At 38.1% G+C, this 23,989-nt stretch overlaps 4 protein-coding genes across 6 annotated transcripts in view; 3 read left to right on the plus strand and 1 right to left on the minus strand.

The window, feature by feature from the left end:
• alms1 (ALMS1 centrosome and basal body associated protein) overlaps nt 1-1,090 on the minus strand; it is a 13,184-nt gene extending 12,094 nt beyond the window's left edge. Inside the window, exons 1-2 of the mRNA XM_053502392.1 lie at nt 227-1,090; nt 1-130 (exon numbers count right to left, since the gene is read on the minus strand). The exon at nt 1-130 is cut by the window's left edge and continues 30 nt beyond it. Coding sequence (XP_053358367.1) covers nt 1-130; nt 227-1,072 — 976 coding nt within the window. The 5' untranslated portion in view covers nt 1,073-1,090. The remainder of the gene's footprint in view (nt 131-226) is intronic.
• Nucleotides 1,091-5,537: 4,447 nt separating this feature from the next.
• Nucleotides 5,538-13,985, plus strand: si:dkey-33c12.4 (uncharacterized protein LOC560112 homolog). Of its 3 annotated transcripts, none has more exons than XM_053502987.1 (18): nt 5,538-5,707; nt 6,083-6,126; nt 6,296-6,377; nt 7,968-8,152; nt 8,240-8,323; nt 8,420-8,488; nt 8,671-8,850; nt 8,951-9,103; nt 9,239-9,308; nt 9,397-9,487; nt 9,572-9,713; nt 9,812-9,916; nt 10,347-10,437; nt 10,563-10,698; nt 10,800-10,877; nt 11,565-11,667; nt 12,763-12,866; nt 13,432-13,985. In XM_053502987.1, the coding sequence occupies exons 1-18, from the start codon at nt 5,680-5,682 to the stop codon at nt 13,544-13,546; spliced, it is 1,860 nt and encodes a 619-aa protein (XP_053358962.1). In that variant the 5' UTR covers nt 5,538-5,679; the 3' UTR covers nt 13,547-13,985. The 3 variants fall into 3 exon arrangements, with proteins under 3 accessions (XP_053358962.1, XP_053358963.1, XP_053358965.1); XM_053502988.1 differs by having other exon boundaries at nt 10,803-10,877; XM_053502990.1 differs by having other exon boundaries at nt 8,951-9,097.
• A 1,613-nt stretch (nt 13,986-15,598) lies between these two features.
• On the plus strand, nt 15,599-18,786 carry si:dkey-33c12.3 (uncharacterized protein LOC335380 homolog). Its single transcript, XM_053502470.1, has 3 exons — nt 15,599-16,695; nt 17,195-17,319; nt 17,571-18,786. Exons 1-3 carry the CDS (start codon nt 15,739-15,741, stop codon nt 17,629-17,631), a joined length of 1,143 nt encoding a protein of 380 aa, XP_053358445.1. The 5' UTR covers nt 15,599-15,738; the 3' UTR covers nt 17,632-18,786.
• A 1,427-nt stretch (nt 18,787-20,213) lies between these two features.
• Nucleotides 20,214-23,319, plus strand: mrps26 (mitochondrial ribosomal protein S26). The gene is made up of 4 exons (XM_053502492.1): nt 20,214-20,555; nt 22,608-22,754; nt 22,847-22,970; nt 23,051-23,319. The coding sequence occupies exons 1-4, from the start codon at nt 20,335-20,337 to the stop codon at nt 23,180-23,182; spliced, it is 624 nt and encodes a 207-aa protein (XP_053358467.1). The 5' UTR covers nt 20,214-20,334; the 3' UTR covers nt 23,183-23,319.
• The last annotated feature ends 670 nt before the right edge of the window (nt 23,320-23,989 follow it).

Consider the following 23,989-nt stretch of genomic DNA (forward strand, 5'->3'; position numbering starts at 1 on the left):
TTTCTACTGAGCCTTTAATGGTGCACAAATCAGTAGGTGAAAATTCAGGCTCTCTAATTGGTCCATGGTGTGTAAAGGGATTTAAGATTTTTGAAGGTGATTGACTAATTCCCAAATTTTGAAGGTAGATCTGCAAAGAAATTGTTTGTTAAATATAGATGTAAAATGTAGTTTGGGAAATAATTTATTAATAAGAGCTCTGTAAAACACAATTAGTTTTTCTTACTGGGATTCGGTCTTCTATGTTAAACTCAGGGGGATGTGGCGGGGACCCAGGTCTGGAAGTCCAATAAGGTGCATAATTGTCCACTTCAAGACTTACAACAGAAGAGGCACCTAGAGACGCCTGAAAACTCTGCTCACCATGAAATCTATCTGGAAAACAAGAAACCCTGTTGCTCCTATTGGTATTTAAGTTCATGTCACTGTACTGATCCTCACTGCGCAAAGCAGTCTTTGCACCACCAGTTCCTGAGTCACCAACTGGCCTGTGGTCACTTGTTCCACTCAAGGACAGCGACAATTCAGCTGCAGTAGAGTTAATGCCTGGAGAGATGACATCAAGTGGAAGCTGATTTTGGTTTAGCTGCAATTTATCCTGCTGGGCGGGGATGAGGACTGTTCCAAGCGACGAATGAGAATGGGAGTGAGTAAATGGTGACGGTGAGGTGGATCTTACAGCAAATCCTCCCTCTTCAACATCTGCACATGATGGTACACCACTGCCTGTCTGAACAGTTGGAGTGCTATTATTGGCATTAAATACTGGAAATGAATTTTTGGGAGGTTGTTGACTTTGTTGTTTTACTGTCACAGACACAGATTCCTGTTCTTTTCTCTGAGGTACAAAATTAAATCCTTGCAGAGACAAATTGTTGTAGAATGACCTGCTGGATCTCTGGTTTGTGTTCCAAGCATCAACTTTTTGCACATAACTGAGGCTGGGTAGTGAATGTACTCTTCCTGTAGACAGCCTAGACTCCTGATCTTTGAGTTGTTGGTCAGATGTGGACAGAAGCGTAGGTAGGGTAGGTTGATCAAGGGGTGCGTCATTACGTCCAATAACAGGCATATCTGATCTTGGGGAAGAGGCTTCAGGAGAGAGTTTGGCTGAAGTCTGTGCTTCTCTACCAAGGAGCACAGCAGGTGTGGACTGAAATACAGGCTTAGAGGTCAAAAAGGAACCATCTGCTGCTGGCTGGCTGCCCAAGCTCCAGAGTGCTCTCTGTAGCCCTGCCACAAACACACCACCTTCACTGACTGGTGTGAAATTCTGTCCGACTGGACAGGTTTTGTTCTGAGTTTGATTTCGTCCTCCTGGTGCAGATAATGAGGAATCACTGTGAAGCTTAAGGGGAAGGTCAGAGATGTCATCCACTTGTTTGCTTTTGGACCGAACTGTAATATTTGAAACAGCAGATAAACGAGAGGAAACTGATACATCTCCCCCCATAGTCCTTCTTTGTGATGACAAGGAAGAAGAGACACCTTGGGGCTGTTCTCTATTTTCACATGGTCTTACTTGGGATTCCTTTGTAGATGTACATGCAGGATTCTGCTCATGGGCAAGATCAGACTGTTTAATCCGTCCCTCTGGAATGTCTGGTGAACTTAGGACAGCGTCTCTCTGACTGAAAACAGTCTCAGAGGAAGACTTGACTGGACTATTTCTAGTCACACCAAAATCACTGTTTAAACTATACACAGTAGGTCTTCCATCTGAATCAATTGCATTTTTTCCCTCTCCCTCATTCTTCCATTCATCATTGTTCTCTGGGCCGCTACTAGGCTCCTCATGAATTTGTGTTGCCTGGCAATTGTTACTCTGTGAAAGGCTGTGCTGTGATAGTGAGCAGCAGCTACTAGCATCCTCAAAAATTGCAGACATCATCCCCAAAGGATGTTGTGATAGTGATGCCTGTTCATAGGATCTGTATGTGAGGTTAGACTCTCCCTCGACATTTAGACGCGACATCTGAGGGCACCTCTCAAAAGCAGTGGAGAGATCAGGAGACCCCCTTAACACACAACACAAAATGTTTAGCAGGCCTTCAGAACAAAAAGTACACATATATCCTAGTTAATCTTTTTAACACAATACCTCAGCGGGGCGAACTCTAAATCTGTCTGGTGGAGAAGAGTGGACTCAGATGGTAGAAAGGTCTTGCCCTGAGGAATCAGGGTCAGTGCAGGCGATAAACAGCTATCCTGTAGTTCTGCGCAAGTAAAAAGAAAATAACAGCATTATTATTTCTCATTACTTGCAAGGGCATTGATTATACGTTTGCTCCGTTTACCTAGCTGTAAAGATTCAAATCTGTCAGCTGCTGGCTGCATGTTTGAATCTCTTATGATGGTCATTTGTCCTTCAGTGTTAAGTGTGATCCCTTGTAGACCATTAGCTTCCAGCAAGCCTGATGTTTGTCCCAAAAACTGACTAGGATCCTCTTCAACAGGGAGCTGATGCCATGATTCCATTTCCTACAAAAAGACAGTTAAATAATTATATTTCATACACTATTTAACAGATTGTGAAATAAGACACTGGTTGTTAGTGACAACAATTCATTAATGGTTAAATTAATCTTTAAATTAAACTTTTCCAGAATTTCAATTCAAAATTGTAGAATGGAGAAACATGAGTGCCCTGCACAGAGCACTGACCTCAACCCCACTGACACACACCTTTGGGGCAAAGGCCTCGTACTACATCAGCACCTGACCTTACAGTTAAATGAAAATGAATCTTCACAACATACTCCAAAAATCTAGTGGGAAGCCTTTCCAGAAAATTGGAGAATTATTATAACACCAAAGCTAAATTTGCAAAGGGATGCTTTAAAAAAGCAAATATGGATGTGATTGCCAGGTGTCCCTAAACCTTGGTCCTGACACATGTAGGTGCTATTAATGATGCTGTGAAGAAACTTGCTTATGTCCTGAAAAATAAATCTCTGAACAGGCAGTTTGCTAGCACACAGAGCTCCAGGCTGAGCAGTGAACAAAATAAAAACACAAACATTCATCTGCCAAACTATGACGCTGTATACAGTAAATTTACCAACCGATACATGCAACCCTTTTTACAGAAAAGCAATGGCATGGCAACAAATGCATAAGATGTGAAAACGACAGGCAGGGTAAGTTAGATCACACAGAATGACACGTACAGTAAATACTGTCCTATCGTTTATCTTCATTTCAGTCAGATGTGGCAGGCATGGAAAAGCACAAAATCAACCATCGAGACCTCGGGAACCTAGATAAGTCTGTTGGTAGCCTTCATGCAGGCACTTCATACTCTCCAGTATCCAATGCTGATTAAAGCCCACTCACAACACACACTCAGCTAGCTTTCTGCTTACACACGAGTAACGTTATGGAAATGAGTGTAACCAAAACATTACCGGTTAAAGAGTTCAGTTAAGCTATAAAGCTCCTTTTTTTTTTTTTTTAGAAATAAGCCTCCGTGAAGCTAAGATTAGCTATGCACTCGCCAATGTAACTAAGCTAGCTAAGTAATATTTTAACTACTGCTAATCTAGATATGTCACTGGCGGGAAAAGATTTCAGAACTACTCGAAGGTGTTAACTTAAAAAATATATATTCGCTTTTATTTCCAATGTAAATGCACTTAAACACACTCACTCCGGTAACATTCGCTCCATCTTCGCTTTCTCCTAACGTCTCCATTGTTGTTTGTGGAGCTCAAAGCTGTTTCTATGCGAATAACTGACATTTTTCGCGCGTGCGCACAAAAAGGAAGGCGTGTGCGTGCGTGTGTGAAAGGCGCGAACACGCGCGCGCTCTCTACCCTGCGCAGAAGCACTTGAGTGCGTCTTGTCCCGTTGCGGGTTGCCAGATTCGCGTGACACTTTTTTGTGTTTTTAGTGAAAGCTCCTAGTTATTACCGTGCACAATATATTTATGTCATATTTATTTTTCTCTAAAAACAGTAAACGGAATCTTATATTCATGTTTAGGATTGGTTAGGATTAAATTGTTTGCAATTATGGTGAAAAATTATAATGAACCTGCAAAATTACTCACTCACTCATTGTCTATACCGCTTTATCCTGTATACAGGGTCGAGGGGAAACGATGCACGAGGCGGGGTATACCCTGGATTAAGTGCTAATTCATCGCAAAGCATACACACACACACACACACACACACACTACGGGAACCCAGAATACTCAGAGGAAGCCTACCAAGCACAGGGAGGACATGCAAACTCACATTATAACATAAAAGTTGATGATGACACTGCCTACTGTTACATTCACCACGAAACACATGTGACATGCCTGTGACGGAACTAACTACCTGCACAAATACAAAGCCACAAACAGAATTTTTGTGTGTATGTAGAGGCATGGTGGCATAGTAGTTAACACTGTGGCCTCACACTTTTAGGGTGGACAGTTTGAGTCCCGCCTCTGGGTCTGTGCAGTGAGTTTGCATGTTCTCTGCCTGCTTGGTGGGTTTTCTCTGACACCCCAATGGCATGCAGATTAGGCTAATTGGCACTTTCAAATTGCCCATAGTGTGTGTGAGTGTGTTTGTGCACTACAATTGACTGGCATTCTGTCCAAGGTGTACCCCACCTAGTGCCCTTAGTCCTCTGGGATAGGCTTCAGGCCTCTGCAACCCTGTATAGGATAAACAGAGAGTGAGTGAAAGGGAGTGAGAGTGAAACAATAAGGTAATCCTTATTTATGTAATAATTATTAGTAATGAAAAAAGTACATTCACCGACCAACATATAGGAACACATGTAGACACTCATGCAGTTGTCCAATAGGCGGTTGTGTGGCCGCAGTGCAAAGCAAACAATCATGGATTTTCAACTAGATAGCTGAAACCTGGAAAAATGCAGCCTTGTCTGATGAATCTCAGTTTCTGCTGAGGCTCACAGCTATAGCCTCTCAGAATTTGGAACCAACACCATGAATCTTTGGACTAATTTGCACTGAGTCAACAATCCAGGCTGGTGGAAGTGGTGTAATGGTATGGGGAATGTTTTCTTGGTATCACTTTTGCCCTATCAATACACATCAACTATTGCTTAAATGCAACAGTCTGTTAGAGTATTATTTCTAAAGTGATTAAGTATTATTTCTTATGTTCATAGCATGGCCACAATTTAACCTTCAATTCAATCTTCTTCTGATGTGAAAATGCACCACAAAAGCACAACTAGTTTCAAACCGGTTTCATTATCATGCATTATAAGGCAGTGTTTGATGACACTGCCTTTCGTGGTGCATTATTACTAGCTCTAAATCCAGTAAAACACATGTGGGTTTATTTATTTATTTATTTATTGTTGTTATTATGGCCCAAGCTCTATGACATCAGCCCTATGACGCCATAGTATCTGAAGGGCTCTCTTGTTCTTTTAAGGATTTTTACATGGTGAGGAATTTAAATACACGCCTTGTCTTTGTCAGTAAAAAGAGACAGAGGTTAACATTTAGGCAACTTGTAAAGAAAAACGGAAATGGGCGTAATGAGGTAATGCGCATGCGCCCTGCACAGGTTTTCGGTTATGGTATGAGTTGGCAGGAGGAAATGTGCGCAGTACTCATAATGTTAGAATAAAAAAAAGCAGACTTGATTTATGAACACTTAAATAATAGATTTAGTTAAAATCTGTACATGTATATAATATCAAATGGCTCAACGCAATGGCTTCGGACCTGGTGAGTATCAGTTTTTTGGTCGGCACCTGAAACACAGATTCCGGAGTTTTCTTTAAACTTTAGCGAGACGAGTCCTCGGCTACAGGAGTTAGCTCCACGTCATAGTGCGCAGCGTATATAGCACAGGATTAACACTCAATTAGATTATTATTATTATTATTATTATTTGTAAGAAGCTTTTGAGCTCGATAGTAGCTGTTATATTTTCCCTACCAACACATGTATCTAGGTTAGCTTGCTAGCTACACACCAGTAAAGCCTTTGTATTGCCAGTCTACAGGTTAGATTTGGCTATCCGACATGTTATGGGAACACACTGTGTTGTTTGTGTGTGTTGGGGTTTTATATTGCTCATTTCCACTTATGTCTTCTCAGGTTTCCTCAATATGCTTGATAGTGCTCGGCTGATGCATGCCCACGTGAGTATTTTCCTTATTAACGTCACATCCTTTTGGTTTCTTGTTATTATATGGTTTCTTTCACAACACCGTGTGTTCTGTTTAAGACTGGACGCTGGTGTTTTATTATAAGACCATACTTTGTTGGTTGACATTGTCTCTCCCCCCCATACCTGATAAATATCCACAGGACGCTATGGTTGACATAATTCGTGGAAGACCAACACAATACGAATTAGTACTTAATACCCTGGAAAGTAATTATGAGTTTGGTAAGTTAAAAAATGTTCAAAACCATTCTGTCATTTATTGTCAAGGCTTAAATCTATTGTCATTGTGGTGGTTGCCATATTCTGATGATGGTAATTTAATGACACTCTTTTTATGAGCTACTGGTTTATTGCTTTGTGTGTTTGTATTATACAGTACCGGTCAAAGATTTTGACTTACCTTTTTATTTAATGATGTTGCCATTCAATCCGCACAACGACTTGGCACAGGTTTTAACCTGATGACCTTCCTGATGCAACCCCTTTCGTTTAATTTGTGCTTGGGACTGGCACTGCATCCAGTGGCTGGGGTTTAGGCGTTGGGTTGGAATTCCAGGATTAGTGATTTTTTGTTATTTTTATTGTTTTCAATATTCGTATACTAGAGGGCAGCGGCAGCTCCGCCCATGTACATGTGCTCTAATGTAACCCCTGTGACATGCTCACAGTATAACCTTAAATTTGATGACACTGCCTACTGTTACATTATAATCACCTGCGACACACCCACAGTATGGCATAAAAGCTGATAATCGCCAACACCACTTGCCCCACACACATCAAATAACCATAATTTGTATATATATTAATACATATAAATAATACAAAATAAAAACATATAAAATATATTATGGGAGTCAGTGGTGGCTCATTGTGTTAAGGCTCTTTAGCTACTGATTGAACTGTTGGCAGTTCGATCCCCAGCTCTGCTAGGTTGCTGCTGTTGGGCCCTTGAGCAAGGCCTTTAACCATGTCTGCTCCATGGGCCATGTAAAAAATGGCAGAATTTCAAATTGCATTACATTTCACAAAACATTAAAGTATGTCCATGTGACAAATAAGGGTTGAACTTGCTGAGTGGACAAATATGGAATTATGTGGTCAGCAAAAATGTGTTAAATAACCCCGAATGTTTTCTATTTTTGATTTTTCAAAGTAGCCATGTTTTGCTTTGATGATCGCTTTGTACTCTTGGCATTCTCTTAGTCAACCTCATGAGGAAGTCATCTGGAATGGTTTTCCAAGTGGACTTAAGTACTTGTTGACTGCCTTTCCTTTAGTCCAACTCATCCCAAACCATCTCGGGGCTCAATCTAGATTGGGTGGTTATGAAGGCCAGGTTATCTGATGCAGCACTTCATTACTCTCCTCCTTGGATAAATAGTTCTTGCATAACCTGGAGGTGTGTTTGGGGTCTTTGTTCTGTTGAAAAAACAAATGATGGTCCCAACATGGCTCTTGAGAGAATGCCATGAGTGTGCGAAGCTGTCATTACTAAATGAAGCTACTTTGTACAATATAAAATATAAAACATAATTATTTATTTATTTATTTATTATAAATCTGATCTTTTTTTACTATATAATGATCTTTTGTATCAGGGTTTAAGATCCTTAGATTTATGGAAAAAATGTTTTAACAGTGAAGTCTAAAAATGCATCATTTAAAAATGCATATTTTTAAAACACACAATCTCACAACAGTGGCTTTGTATTTTGGTTTTGGGCCTCAAAGTCACATTCTTACATATGTCTGTATTTAAGGTGGCACCATAGATAAGATAAAACCTCTTTATCCTTCCTTGTCATTCAGGTCTTGATTACCAGGATCAGTTCTATGAGTATGATGATTTGACTGATGATGATGATGAAGATGAATATGACAGGCGAAACAATAGATATTGTGGCTTTGCTCAAAACTTTCTTGATAAAAGGGGTTCCAGTCAGTTTTTGCCTGCAATAACACATTATAAACCAGCCAAGCGCGTCACACCTGAGGTAAGGGCTATTTTAAATGCCATTTTGTATATTATCTGCATGCTGCTGTAGATGGAGCTACATGTGTAATGTGTTGTACCCTTTCAGGAGGCGGCAAAAAATGCTAAAGAACTTTTAGCTGAAGAAGAAAAACTTAAGAAAAAAGCAGAAAAGAAAAAACAGAAAAAAATGGTAGTGTAAAATTTTTACTTTTATGCCCCTATGACGACATGATACACACTTATTTGAATGTTTACTTAAGTTACAACTCATCCTGGTATACTGTAGAGACAGCGGGAAAGACGTCGACTAGAAAAATTAGAAAAGGAAAATGGAAATAAAAATGGTGCCAAACAGGTATGTAAATTTGTTTATAGCTATTTTAAAAGGCATTAGCACCCAACCAGTATTTCATTTTTATTTTATCACTGTTTGATAGCCATCCGTGTTTTCAGAGCATAGATATGAAATCTCGTTGTGTTGAAACCAAGAAAAGCAAATGTCATTTTAGCTTGCACATCTCAACTCCTCCTCAACAGGATGCTGCTGCTGTTTCAGTTAAATCTGAGCCTACAGAAAAAGAGTGTGCAAATAAGAAAAAAACAAATAACAGTGTACCTCCTGACCCTGGGCCACAACACAATTCAACAGATAGCAGTGACAGCTGTGATGATGATGATGACGATGATGATCAAGGGAGCATAGTTGATGAACTTGAGGTTGGCTTGTTTTCTAATTCCTGAGACCTTTTCTAGTAGAGTCTGTTTAGCACCTGCATGTGTCTCTAACAATCAAAATCTGCATTGTATGTTAAAATAGCTTGATATGAGCAGCTGCTTTGTAAACAATGCAGCGGCTATTGCAAAACGCAAACTTGAGCAGAAACCCAAATCTGAAAGGAAAGACAAAAAAGCTGAAAACTTGATGAAGCATGGCACAGCACAAAAAAGTACAACCAAGCCCCAGGTAAAGGTATATGTAATTTTTTTCAATTATTTTCTTTAATAGACTTGTAATGCAGCTAGGTAATTCTCTAAATCAAATTGTAATCTGATAAAAAGATGCACGTGAATAAATATATGTCAATAAAATCATGTCCATCCACAGAATGTTAATGAAAAGGATGAATCACATGAACCAGAAAATGATATTGTTAAAACGAGCATGAAGCTGGCAGGTCTGTGTATCCTCCCAAAAATATTTCTGTTCAGATGTTCAGTGGTTTTTAATACATGTTCAGACATCTTATTTTCTTTATTTTTTAGAGTTGGGTAACAAATGTGCTCGAGAAGGAAATTTGGATATGTCTGTGGAATATTTTACTGATGCTATAAAGCACAATCCTCAAGAATTTAAGTAAGAGTTAACATGACACATATGTACATAATTATTTATTATTAACTCTTCATGCGGGAAAAATAAATACTTGTCTATTTAAAGGTTGTTTGGAAATCGCTCTTTCTGTTATGAAAAAATGCAACAATATGACAAGGCTTTAACAGATGCTGAAATTGCTCTTTCGCTGAACCCCACATGGACTAAAGGGCTCTACAGAAAAGGAAAAGCATTAGTTGGCCTTAAGGTAAATATAATTTTGTATTTTTTTTCCCCCTACACAGGTGTGAAAAATTTATCCCTGCTCTCATGCAATTGTTTTTTGTTGGCTTTTTTTTTTTTTAGAGATACTATGAAGCTAGTTTGACCTATAAACAAGTTTTAAACCTTGACAGCACCTGTACTGATGCTGCTCAAGAGCTAATGAGGGTACAAATAATGCAGTTAATGGTAAGTAGCGCTATGTGGGGGCCTTTTGTTGATAGTTTTATAATATGAATTAATTATCTTGCTGTTTGGTTTTGATTGAAAATTAGTATTATCAAATGCAGAAATAAGTGGGCTTAAATTTTTAAATCATTAAAACAAACAGATATATGAGTTGTGTTGTCACAACTCATATTAGAATTTTGGAAATTCTATGAAGTCTGCCTGTTTCATACTTAAAGGTATGTGTGTACAGTGCAAAAAGTGGTTTATGTATATTTAGAACATTAAGTAAGTCCATTACTTCATGTTTGCAGTACAAATAAATCTCACCCATCCCACCTATTTTGAAAAAAAAAAAAAAAAAAATTTGCGTCACATTAATACTTATTATTTTGCTTACATGTACACTAGTTATGTTAATAACATGTATTTTACATGGTATTGTCTACAGGATATGGGATACAGTAGAGAGCAAAGTTCAAATGCCCTCATCATACATGGAACGATAGAAAAAGCTTTAGAAACTCTCTCTGGTTTACATGGTAATACCATATCTGTTTACACTTACTGTTCTTTACCAAAAAATATTTTACAAAAATCTTTTTTTTTTTTTTTCTTTGAACTAAGAAATTTGCTTTTTTTTCTGTCTGATTTTCTTCAACTAAAGGTAATTTGACAGCTGCACAAGTGCATGGAGCAAGAGTAAGAGTTTGTCCAGAGGAAAATCCTCAACCTGCAAAAGTTCCACCCAGAACAGTTCCCCAGAACCCACCAAAAGTCACCACAGCTGTACCAGCCACCCCGTAAGAGTGTTTTAGATTCATGTTTGTCAGTGATTTTATTTTGGCCTTTATTTATTATTTATAAAGGTGCTGAGATTTGTGTCTTTATGGGTTTTGACTAGCAGAGAGCTGTTTCCAGTCTGGGTTGGGGACCTTGTGCCTGCTATATCAGAATTAAAAATCCATGATCTCTTCAGCAAGTAAGTTATGCCATCTCCTACAACCAGCTTTTATTTTGTTGTGCAAACTACAGTGGTATCTCGGCAAACAAATTTATTTGAAACACATTTTCCCATAGGAAATGATGTAAAACCAATAATTCATTCCAGCCACCCAAAAATATTAACAATATTAGCAATTTCCAACTTATGAAATAAAAACTATCAAAACATTTCGAAAAGACATGTAAATATGAATAAGTCTGTTTTCTTCTTGTTACCGTCCTTGATAACATGTTGTGCAGCCACTTAATAGATTTTTATAACGCTTTTAATTATTTTTTACATGCCCTTGTCTATTTTATAATCTGTTCCCATATGATGAATTGCCCCATCAGTTGTAGTTTGGTTCCGCTTTTATACTTTTGCAAGACTTTCTCTCCAAATCATGTGGATCTGCATGGCGAAGAATTTTGGTCCATAGGTTGAAAATTTGCAAGCCAGGCCGTTTGCATGCAGAGTGTCCACTGTAGAGGTTTATGCTCAAAAGAAATATGCATTAATAGAGTTATTCTTAATTCAAGTGTAGCTGTTTTTAAGGGAACTATTTAAATAAAAGATTATTGAAATATTTTGTCATTAGTAACCTGAGCATCAAAATTTTTTGCTGAATTCAATATCTACAAGTTGGAAACATTTTTTTGATGTTTAACCCCCTTTTTTGTGTAGTATTGGGGAAGTCTATAGTGTAAGATTATTGTCAGCAAGACGGTGTGCTTTTGTCAACTACACCAGGAAAGAGGACTGTGAGACTGCCATTCGAAAATTGAATGTAAGTGTGTGTTTTTTTTTTTTTTTTTTTTTTTTTGGATCAATATTTATTTGTACCATCTGAGCTTAAAAAGTCAGGAATTTAGGATATCATTATTCCCTAATGAAATACAAAAGCTCGTAAAATCTGGATTAGGAGAATAATTTGTTCCGGAAGTGGGCTCGTATTTCAAAACACTAATTTTTCCATAAGAAATAATGGAAACTCAAATTATTCGTTCCACAGCCCCAAAAAATAAATACATAAAAATAATTTTCTGTAATGCTATAAAGTAAAAATAAATTAAATTTAACTGCACGGTGTCCAATGACGCGCATGCACACAGACACAAAGAGCAGGCTGATACAGAGAGAGAAAATGGATCTTTTAACCTCTCTAATGAGACTTGCTTTTGCTTTACACACGCGCTGTACATTCGCACGCATACAGACACAAAATAAAATATGTTTTACGCACACATGGTCACAGTGTTATAGTAAACAGTACATGGGTGCACGAACGTTGATTATACCAGTAAGAGATGCGCACTAAGGAGCAGGGGAGACGATTACTCACAATTCCGCAGTGCAAGAGCGAGAAAAAACATTGGCTCAGTTGTGATCACGTGAGAAGCGCATGCGCGATACATGATACTCGGGACTCGTAAACCAAGACTTGTTTGTTTTCCAAGGAAAAAAAATTATAAAAAATCTTTGCTTGTCTTGCGGAACACTCGCAAACCGCGTGACTCGCAATCCGAGGTTCCATTGTACTGCTTAATAAATCCCCAACTAATTTTTAAACTGTGACATAATGGAGAAGGGCACTAGCTGCCCACAATGCCTAGTATGAGTTCTGATGGACAAGAAAGCATCAATTTTGCTCTGAAGAACACACCCACTTGTACATTCCCAGATTCCTGGTTTTGAAATAAACAGCTATTAATGAACAACTGACAATAGGCCAAAAACTAGATGTACAAGTGCAGCAAGTGAGTGTGCAGATGCTTAAGGCTGCCAGTTACCAGAAAGATATCCTCAAAGTATGGTACTGCAGATCATTGCTGGTCAAGATTTGTGTCTCATATGTGTGTTTGTATGTATATTTGTATTTTAGGGCTTTCGTGTAGATGGGACTTGTCTTGTAGTTCGTTACCCTGACAGAATCCACACACATCTTGGTGTATCCAAAGCTGCAACAACAGATATGGGAAAAGTAAAGTAAGTAACAAAAATGTTTTTATTTTTCCACTAGGAGTAGAGTATTCATTCTCAATCATTTATCATGTTCAAGTAATCATTCTGTTGTCCTTCTCAAGTTTTGTATTCATTTTAATTAATTATGAGATTTCATCAATCTTTTGTCGTTTAGTTAATTAAATTAACTGAGCATTTTTTAGTTCCCTTTTTTTTTTCATATTTAGGCAATAATTTGAATAGTTAATACCAAAACTTTGCATATTCTGCATAAGTCCTGTGCAATGGTGGTGTAAATGCAGTTGCAATTCCCTCTCGTCATTTATCATGATTGGTCAAACATTCACCACTTGTGACGTTACTCGCTCTGCCAGGTGTATAGCTTCCTTTGCTCCTTTTGAGCAAGAACTCTTGCAGAAATGGATTTGTAATGTCAGGCCTGTTTGGAATTGACGGCTCTGCAAAATGTATTCCTCAGTGATATGTGCTATACATAATTTACTTCACTTTCTTCCAATGTCTTTGCAGTTTCATGTTTGTGTTGTGCAAAATATTTAGTCTGCTAACAATTTCTTTCTTACTTTTGCAGTAAGTTTCCTGATGAGTGTTGTTTCTGGAGGACAACAGGCTGTATCAAGAGTAATCGGTGCCCCTATAGACATGTGCCAGAACACAAGGGCATTGATCGACCAAATCTTAAGTGATACGAGTATATACAATTCTTTGCAGGGAAACTGACATTAATTCAAATGTTTCTCATAACTTGTTTATTAATGACAATTGTCAAATACACAAATAACCAAATAAGAGGCAGTATACAAAATTATAGTCACTAAGAGATGATTAACTGGTTAAATTAAGTTATGTTCCATGTAGTTGAGATTTAACTTTACTAGAAATATTATTTTAGTTTTTCACCATTTAAATAATGGTTACTACAACCATTATTTCTGTTAAAGTTTACACTTTTTGTCTTAAACCACAACGTAATTGGACTTGGTAAAATGTTTTAGCTGTTATCCATGCACATTTAAAAGTATTTCCATTACTTAATTCTTGGAACATACAGGAGGCTTGTTAATACCCTTATGCAGTATAGTTTTTTTTTCTTTATAAAATGTAATAAAAATTACTAAATGTTTTGTTGTGTGTCCTCCTTCTTACACTTTGTCTTTATGGTTGTGTGGATTGGACTTAAACACCTCTGGTCTATAACCCTCTTAAACTTACTCAAGAACAGTTGCTACTAATTATTTTTCTGCAAGTGTTGTGTAGTAATTGCTGTTGTATTACCCCCCCCCCCAAAAAAAAATGCTTTAGCATAACCGAGCAATAAAATGGTAGAGAGATTCTAGACCTGCCATTGTTGTATCATTTGAGTATGCAGTTTGTTATAACTGCAATTTTATGCAAAAAGAGGCATTATTTTTCCCAGTAACAGCAGCAGATGTGCAAGCTATGTCGATCTGAATTAAGTGACAGTGCAAATGTTTTTAACTTTCTGATATCGACCAACAGCCTGGCAGCCTTTCCTCTGTGCCCTAGATTTCTGTAAAGGTTAGTGGCAAATGTTTTGGTTTTAATAATTATAAAGTCTATCTTAACTTAAAGCAAGCATTAAGACAATGCTATACTTGATATTAATTAAATATACTAATAATTTAAAAAAGAATGGCTAAGGATAGTCAAAAACTTCCCAAAAGATGCTCGCCAAACCAAAAGCATATAATTTTATCAGGCAAGTTATCAAATCTTGCCCAAAACCCATATGAACTGTAATATACTGCACATATAGACACTGATCCTATATATATAGCAAGAAACAACGCTCTGGTTAAGGGCAAGAGTGTGATTCAAATAGAAAAGCTGGATTACAGTCTATGTCTAAGAGGACTATGTTTCAAGTTTAAAATATTTTTAATGTTTAAATGATTTATCTAAAATATGATGTATTGCAATGCGAAAAGTGTACAGTAAGTGTCCACAGGGTTTAAACCATGCTGAAGGTTACCTGTGCCAGTAACACCCAATACCATGTCTTCATCCACATCCAATATCTGAATAAATAATTAACCCAAGGTGATGCTGTTCCTCTGAGGGACACAGATATGGACCTTGTATCGAGTGTTATTTGAGTGTGATGGATATGGATATGGACATGGTATTAATCTGGAACCTATCCTGGAAGACTTCAGACAAGAAGCAGACACCTGAAAATTGGGTCCAATCCGTCACAGGACATGTGTGCACACACTCACTACTCTGCATGTTGTTGGACTGTGGGAGAAAACCCTCCACGCACCAGTGAGAACATGAGATACTGTAATTAATTTGTACATCACATTTAACTGTACATCACATCAAAAGGTTCTTACTTTTATGACTTATGTTGCGCTTGTTCAGGAGTTCATGTTAAAATTGCCGCTAAATCCTAGATTAAGACCTTTGTCTCTATGTCTTAATATTGTGAACATGGACGACGGTATTTTGATTGCAAAGTGTTTTTTTCTCCCTTATTTCCATTTTACACACACACTGTATAATATATATAAACTAAATGCATTAAAGTAGCAGATGAATTTATATCTTCTACATTGTTGTGAGAGATGATAAAACTCTGCCCTCTCTCCTCTCCTATCTGAGTAAAACATAAGACCAACCTCCACCACTGCTGAGCACCTTATTGGCTAAGGCTGAAAAGATGCTGTGTGTGTGTGTTAGTGTGTGCTTGTGTGTCCCTTATAAAGCCTGCTGCACAGCAGTATTTCTGAACTGGTGCAGTGCTGGTTCATCTCCACTGATGGTGTGCAGAACAAGGGGGACCTAGAAGACATACTTCTTCAAAACAAAATCTCCACGTTAATATATATTTAAAAAAACGTAAAAATTCATCATCATGAGTTTAATTTCCTCCTCCTCACTGATCCGGCGCTGGGACAACCATTCCAGCCCCTACCGCCTCTCCCAGATGTCCTTCACTTCCTCACGGCGGCTGCTGAAGTCTGAGCCATTGCGCTGCTTGGAGCCAAATGAGCTAAGTGTGGTGTGTGCAGAGCTGGTGGGACTGAGAGCTCAGGAAAAAGAAGAGTTAGTGGGCCTGAACGACCGCTTTGCCTCGTACATCGAGAAGGTGCGTCGTTTGGAGCAGCAGAATCGGATGCTCATGGTGCAGCTGGAAGCACTGCAGGGCATGCAGACTCAGCCATCTCGGCTGCAGCAGCTGTACAGGCAGGAGGCACAAGATCTTCGCCAGCAGCTGCACCATGAGACTCAGGACAAGGAACACATGGAGGTGAGGAGAGACAAGCTGCAGGAGGAGCAGGAGCAGCTGGAAAAGCGCTGGCAGGAGGAGGTGCGGCACCGTGAGCGGGCCGAGGACGAGCTGCAGCGTGCAAGGGATGAGGCGGACAGGACAGCACTGTCGAGCTGTGATGCTGAGGTCAGAGTAATGTCTTTGGCACAGGAGTTAGCCTTTGTGAAGCAGGTGTTCGCAGAAGAACGGGAGGGGCTGAAGGTGCAGCTGCAGGTGTCTAGTCTCAGCATGGAGCCAGATGTGAGCAGACCAGATCTCTCAGCCGCCCTGAGGGAGATCCGTGCCCAGTACGAAAGCCTGGCCAGGCGCAACATGCAAACCGCCGAAACCTGGTACCAGGGGAAAGTGGCCAATGTGGCACAAGTAGCTGACAAGCAGCAGGAGGCTGTGCGCTTGGTGCGCGAGGAAACGGCCAAGCACCGCCAGCTGCTGCTTGCATGTTCCACCGAGGTTGAAACTCTGAGGAGTGTCATCAACTCACTAAATGCACAGCTCAGAGAACTAGAGGAGACGCAGAGTGAGGAGGTTGCCAAGTATCAGGTATTATATAAATCACTTGCTGAAGGCATTCTTTAGTGACTAACACATTAGGCTATATCTAAAATATCTGCTGCATGACAAATATGGTATTCTGGTGATTCATACAGAGGTAGTTTAATGAAACAGAACATAAAGCAATAAAAATATGTCTAGGAGAGCAATAGGTCTACTTGACACAATTGCAGCATTTTTGCAGATCAGCACAAAACTAATAACATTACAAATAAAAGACCTAATCTACTGTGCACAGCTTCTGGTGCAGACTGCTGACTCATTGTAACTGTAACGGCTGATGGATGACTAAACAGCTTTACTCAGCATCCACAGACTGTAGCTGTAGTAACAGTATAAGGCATCAGAATATCAGCATTTTGTTGCATATTTGATGGTTTGCCTATATGAATATGTGTATCCAGACACATATATGTTACAAATTTATGGGATGATCCTTGCTCTGCAGCATTTTCTTTAGTATTTGTAATTACTGTTTGTTCTGTAGGAGAGGATAAGTCATCTGGAGACGGATATTGCTGAGGCTAAAGAGGAGATGTCGCGCTACTTGAGGGAATATCAAGATCTGCTGAACGTAAAGATGGCCCTGGACATTGAAATTGCAGCATACAAGTAATAACATACTCTTATAGTCTACCGCATAATATATAATACTAATAATTCAGGGCATATAATTTAATAAGAGTGTTAAATAATTGCTTGCATTAGTTATTGTTTGAGTAGTAATGTAGCCACTGTTAAAAAAATGCAAAACTCTAAAACTGCAATACTAAATTACTCTTAAAGATCTTTTCTTTTAGTCTTCCATGCTATGCTCGTTCTGATTTTTGTTTCTGTGATTTTGTTCATATTTGTTTCAACAGGCAGCTGCTTGAGGGGGAGGAGATTCGCCTGACGTACTGCTCTGTGCCTGTTTTGGCGTAAATCTAGACCTACGAATCCAACTTCAAAATCTCCATCATTACCCATTGTTACTCCACCTTTATGCATACCAAACCTTCTCTTGACGATTACCACAATGTTGTTGCCTAATATAATAGATATTAGGATATAAGGCTGGCCCCTTTACCCAGGGGTCTTCAAAATTTTCCCCAATAAGCCGGAGTGAATGAATTTAAGTGCGACCCCAATTCGGCTGAAATAAAAGCATCCACACCGGATTTTAATTCTATGACTTTTAACTGCATTTTTAGGACTTTTAACTGCAAACTCCAAACTATCTTGCTTTAACCTTTAACCCTAGGACCCAACCTAACTTTATGACACTGAACCATATTTACATTACCACCATCACTGATTTAAAGAGAAATGAGCCCTTGTGTTACACAAGAGGTAAACCAGGATCTTCCCCCTTCTTCTTCACACTTTAAATGAAACAAAGACACCATGGAGAAAACACTATGCTCAGCACTTGCCCAGTCAGAGTTTAATATCCTCTTGTTGGTGAATTATCACTCCTCAGTTTTTCTTAAAGTGCCAATCATGGCTGGTAATCAATCCTCTTTGTCTAAACAATTAGCCAGTTGTTTATGAAGGTGGATTCATTTTAAACCAATCTTGCATTAGGCACAAGAAATGTACTAAGGAAGTGACTTTGTTGTCCTGACCCAAAATCTAGCAAGAGGATGTTACTCTGTACACCGACACTGTAAGTGGAGTAAGTAAACCAACTGACTGGTTTGTCAGGCCATTCAGAGCTGCAGCACTCATTCGCTTATTTGCTTACTGTTCATGTCCCTAGATAACTTTTAGTCTGCATCCTAATATTGCGATAATATTGAGATACTGTATTTTACTTAATAGAAATATCTTAAATAGAAAGGTTGAACAATGCTACTGAAGAATCATTAGGTAGAAACATGTGTTCATCTTTATAAAAAAAAAAAAACACTACAGCAATCTATGTGCTCACATCTGCTTCTGTTACATCTGTCCATCAATGTGAAACTAAGTCAACTGCTAGTGGGTTAAACAACAAGCAGAGAAGTAATGGACACCAGTCTCATTATGTGCTGATGTCTGTAAAACATGCTCTGCTCCTAAAACAATACCTACTGAATAAAACCAATGCAAAACTCATTTGTGTGTTTTTTTCTTTCTTTTTTTTTCTTTTTAGAAACTATAGATTCTAAGAAATGTCTGGGTCAAAGATCTCTGCAATAATTATAGATTGAAAGATTGAGTCAGTAAAATAAAGTTGTGTGTTTCTCACACAGCTATTTTAGCATAGGACCAGTAGTGAACATTCTCCTGCTCTTTCACTCATTCTCTCTCACTCATTTACATTCACACACACACACACACCTTCTTTAATGTTCATTTAAGAAATCATTAAAAGAATTCCACTAAGAGATCAATAATTAAATGTTCAATTGTTTGCTTATGCTTAGGTGGACATTAAAAAAAAGAATCTTAGTCTCTCCACTGCATTTCTAGCATGCTATAGAACATTAATTAGGATACATGTGTGCCAATTTTGTCTCATTTGTTTCACAGCTCCATAATCTGGGGTTTAATCGAAGAATTACCTTGTTTGCCAAAATCACAAAAAAACTGAAACGGAAATGCATAAATGAATATGATTAGGCAGCATGGTGGTGTAGTGATTAGCATTATGGTGATTAGCACCATAACGGCCTTGCACCTCGAAGGGGCGAGGGGTATGTGAGTGTGTGGAATTCGCATGTTTTTCCTGTACTTGTCTGGTTTCCTTTGGTTACTCCTGTTTCGTCCCATGGTCCCTGTCCAGGATGTACCCTGCCTCGTGCCCAAAGTCTCCTGGCTTAGGCTCCAGGCTTCCCACGACCCTGTACAGGATAAGCGGCTTTGGAAATGAATGACTATGAATGAAAATAGTCATTTTAAAACTACACACGTTACACCATTAACACTTTAGTTTCTGGGCCAAATAGACATGTGGCAACATCTTATCCAATTTATTATTTTGTAGTGTACAGTTTGTAGTGTTAACGTTTAAACACTTAATCATCTATAATGATTTTCCTGTACAGGGTTGTGGAGGCCTGGAACCTATCCTAGGAGACTTTGGCCACAAGGTGGGGTGCAAACTCCACACACACACACACACACACACTTTCTAGAGTCTAATGGTGGCCTTGTTTTAATGTCTTTTTAATTATTTCTAATAGCTAATTCCTTAGCATTCAGAAATTTTGTATTTTTCCATTTTTCCATTTGTGAAACTTGTGACGGTAGGTTATTTGTAAAATATATGGTTATTTTCTCTTCATAAATTAAAAACAACAAATGATAATTTTGAGCTAATGCCTGTAACTGAGGAAATCATGCAGTGTGCCCCGCCCCCCCACAAAAAAAAAACCCATAGGTTTCCATTTATTTATTATTTAGTTTAGAGTCAACGGACAACGCAAATATATAGCAATTTTATATCGAACCATTCGGCGCTAGTCGGCGCTGGTTTGCTTTTATTTCCTTTCACGCTCAGTACCATAGAAAAGAAGAAGTACTTCCTCTGTGAAAGGTCGTTAATATGGCGACCTCGTGGCCGAGGCTCAATGTTACATCTCCGCACAGTTTGTAGCAGCAGCAGCAGCAGCTCTGTTTATATCGAGTGGGGTGTTAATCCAACACACATACGATCTTAAAATGTTTTCAGCTGTAGTTCGGAGCCGGACTCCGGTCTCTCTCGTGCTGTCTCCTCGGTTTGGTGTTGTGCTCGAGAGCGTGCGGGGCAGAAAGTCTCGCACTGACCCGAAAGCTAAGTCCAAAGCGGGCCGAATCAAGACCCCGCCCCCGGTGGACCCTGTGGAGATGGTGGTGCTGAAGGAGCGCTACACTGAGTACAACCTCATCATGCGGGCGCTGAGGTAAGCACCTCGAACACAGCTATGTCATGATCTTCAACATCAGCCTCACTCACAGACATATAATACATACATTCAAAAGATGCCTGGACACCAACAGAGAATCTACTCTATGATCTAATTGGGTCTCTGATTTCAGACGGTGGATATTCAATTTATAAACAAGAAATTGAATTGATATCAAACATATTAATATAGGACTATTATAAGTGTGCACCAAAGCAACAGTTAATAAATAGATTCTACTTTTCCCAGATCATGTACACTAATTTTAAAAGGCCTGAGCTGCCAAATATATTGTAATATTTATTTATATATTATATTATGTATTATATTTATAATGTAACATCATGATAACAATCAGGTTTAAATGAGCATCCCTAAACCACAACTAAAATGTTCTTATAATAGACTTGTTTGATAGTTTAACAGTATGAAATAACAAATGAGTTTTTATAATGATAAAGTAGACAAATATTATATGTTTACTAGTTATGTTACTGATGCACCACTTTCTGTTCCATTAATACATTTGAATCATGTATGTTCTTTAGAGATTATGGATTTTCTTCAAATATTTGTAGGACTGCTTGTGTATGTACGGTTGCGTCGGACAATACAACTAATTTAATCAAGCACCTGCAGAGATTTCACGGGAAAGAGTACCAGGAGTTTATGCTAGCAAACAGGGAAAAAGACACCAGGCAGCAGACGCTCGTCGGTTTTTTTTAACTGACCTTTTTTTTATTTACTCTGAAGATGTTTATTTCTTTGCAGTTTTATTTTAAAGCCCTATTCAGTTGGTGCTGTTGTTGGTCTGTTGCTTGACCTGTCAAATAGATGCGTCTGGGCTTATTGTTTTTTAACTTTTTTGATAGTTAAGATATTTATTTAAAATGTATTAGTTTTGCACTTTTATTTTTTACACAGTTGTTGCTGCTAAAATGGACATAATACTTGAACTTATTACAACCAAGATTGTTGTGTTTTTGATATTTACAAAATTTTACAGCTGTTGCTGCTACCTTTTTGTGAAGTGTGACATAAATTCCTTTGGAATGCCTTTAAATTCAAAGTAGTTGTGTATATTTTTTGCTCTTCTAACAAGTGCTTAATAGTTTATTTATTCTGTGATGTAACCTTACAAACAGCACAATTTCAACAAAAATAATGCTAATATTAAAGTAAAAAGTTGTATTATATCGGAATCTGTATCGGTATCGACAGTCGTGTATCGGAATCGGATCGGACCTGGAAAATCGTGGATCGGCCCATCACTAGTAACAATCAGGTCATGATTATTCAACATGAAAAATTATGCATTTATTTAATAAAAAAAAAAAAAATAATAATTTTATATTTTTTCCCCCTAAAATCTTATGATTTAACTGAAAAACATAAAAAAATGACAAAAGTAAGTTTTGGCTTTTAGTAAAAGGCTAAAGTGCACTGCTGTAAAGTATATGGATGCGATGGATTAATAAAATTATGACCTTATTGCAAAAGGGAATGCTGCTCAATAATGTAAATAAAAAAAAAGTTTAATCTCAATTATTTTGATAAACATTCTAAGCCAAAATCATGAATGACCATGTTTCAATTAATTTAATAGTTCTAACTATCTGGCTATGCAAATACATGTACATACATATCCACATGTACAGGGAGATAGTATGTCTTCAGAAGACACTCGTACAAATATTGTGCATACTGTGTGTAAGATTGTCCAGCAGCTGAGGGAATAAACAAATGTACAGTGGCACTTTACTCGTCATCATTAACAAGAAGGCAACAATACAGTGGCTCTGCAGGGACTCCTTAAAGAGCCTAATGGCTGCAGGTATAAATTACCTCCCATAATGCTCCTTAAAGCAGCAAATGCTTATTGCTAAACTCAAGTTCATAAGTCCCAATATTATAGTGTCTTAAAATATGTCAGACCATGTATATGGCCTGACGTCGTCTGCCACGTACAATCTAGATGTAGATAGAAGATGAAATTCTGCACATTTCATATTAATTGGTCTAATGCATTACTTATTTGTGTGTGCACAGGTTGCAGTTTAAAGAGGAGATGCTGAGAAAGCGATATGAAGAAGAGACTGGCTCTTTAGCAGAAGAAAGAGCCAAGCAGGAGGCTGAGGAACACAGATCATTAATGGACTGGAATGATGCAGAAAACCTCAGATTGCGAAAAATCCGGTGAGACAGAAAAATAAAATTTAAGTCCTGTCACAAAATGTGCTGGCATGTTTTCAGCATGGAATGACCATATATGTTATTGTACCTGCCAGTGAGCTGCGTGTGCAGACAGAGACTGAGGCTTCTAAACAGAGGAGGGAAGAGGCAGCGATTTTGCGTCAACAAGAGTTTGAGAATTACATAAAAGAAAAAGAGAGAGAAATCCTGCAGTTACAGGTGAGAACAACACACAAATAAAAAATGCACGAATGTGAAAGTGTGATAAGACATTTACCGTTACGATATCTCTCTTTCAGGAAGAGGCAAAGAACTTTATTACACTGGAAAATTTGGATCAGCGGATTGAAGAGGCATTGGACAACCCCAAAAACTACAACTTTGCAATAAATAAGGAGGGACAAGTGGCCAGACGAACTGTGCAGCAATAAACAGCATTGATCAAAACATCAGGATTAAAGAGACTGAAAAATATTGCATGTCTTTCTACGAGTGCTGTCAAACCTATATGACTATATGTCCACTGTAATTATGTTTCCTAAGTAAAAGTTTGTGTTTCAGTTATAAACATTCATGTTGTGTGTTCTATGTAGAACTGATTGTGGATCAAGGGCTCAGTTTTGTCATGTGTTCATGTCCCAGATGAGGTTATATGCAACACATGGTCCTGATAATGTTTAGGTTTGTAGAAATAATAGATATGTTTTTGGTACATTTTAAAAGTGTCTAATGGCTAAGCTTATTTTTTCTAAAGGATTTTGTTTGCTTAGCAGCTTCACAAGTGTTTTAGTATAACATTTAATTTAGTCCATGCTTTAGTAATCTTATAGCACTCTGTAAAATGTTGTTGCCCCAACTAATAAATTTCACTGCAATGAATCCTGCAGACAATTCAGGATGCTATTTAGAACCACGAATCAGTGATTGTGAAGTACTTAATTATACGTATGAGTATGTATTAACTGGTGCTGCTAAATTCTTTTTTTTAATCTACAAAAGCAATGAGTTATCAGCCGTTTGTTTTAGCATCTTAATAGAAAGTAGTAGTTATAACAAGTGTTTTTTTTTTTATTATTTTATATATTTGTAATCTATATGCACTTACCATGCACTGTTGTGTTCAGGTATTATTTTATGAACAGTAAGTTTTTTTTTCCAGCTATAAGATTATTTAGATCTAGCTTACTAACAACAACATTTCCTTGTCAAACTCCAAGATTATTACCAAGTGCCAGTAA

This window comes from Clarias gariepinus, chromosome 8, assembly GCF_024256425.1.
Source record: "Clarias gariepinus isolate MV-2021 ecotype Netherlands chromosome 8, CGAR_prim_01v2, whole genome shotgun sequence".
NCBI classification, from domain to species: Eukaryota; Metazoa; Chordata; class Actinopteri; order Siluriformes; family Clariidae; genus Clarias; species Clarias gariepinus.

Coding starts and splice junctions, on each gene's coding strand:
- si:dkey-33c12.4 (XM_053502987.1), top strand. CDS start 5,680: ATGGCTCAACGCAATGGCTTCGGACCTG. Junction 8,153..8,239: donor CCAAGCGCGTCACACCTGAG/GTAAGGGCTATT, acceptor GTACCCTTTCAG/GAGGCGGCAAAAAATGCTAA. Junction 10,699..10,799: donor ACAGCTGTACCAGCCACCCC/GTAAGAGTGTTT, acceptor GGTTTTGACTAG/CAGAGAGCTGTTTCCAGTCT.
- si:dkey-33c12.3 (XM_053502470.1), top strand. CDS start 15,739: ATGAGTTTAATTTCCTCCTCCTCACTGATCCGGCGCTGGGACAACCAT. Junction 16,696..17,194: donor AGGAGGTTGCCAAGTATCAG/GTATTATATAAA, acceptor TTTGTTCTGTAG/GAGAGGATAAGTCATCTGGA. Junction 17,320..17,570: donor ATTGAAATTGCAGCATACAA/GTAATAACATAC, acceptor TTGTTTCAACAG/GCAGCTGCTTGAGGGGGAGG.
- mrps26 (XM_053502492.1), top strand. CDS start 20,335: ATGTTTTCAGCTGTAGTTCGGAGCCGGACTCCGGTCTCTCTCGTGCTG. Junction 22,755..22,846: donor CTCAGATTGCGAAAAATCCG/GTGAGACAGAAA, acceptor TGTACCTGCCAG/TGAGCTGCGTGTGCAGACAG. Junction 22,971..23,050: donor GAGAAATCCTGCAGTTACAG/GTGAGAACAACA, acceptor TCTCTCTTTCAG/GAAGAGGCAAAGAACTTTAT.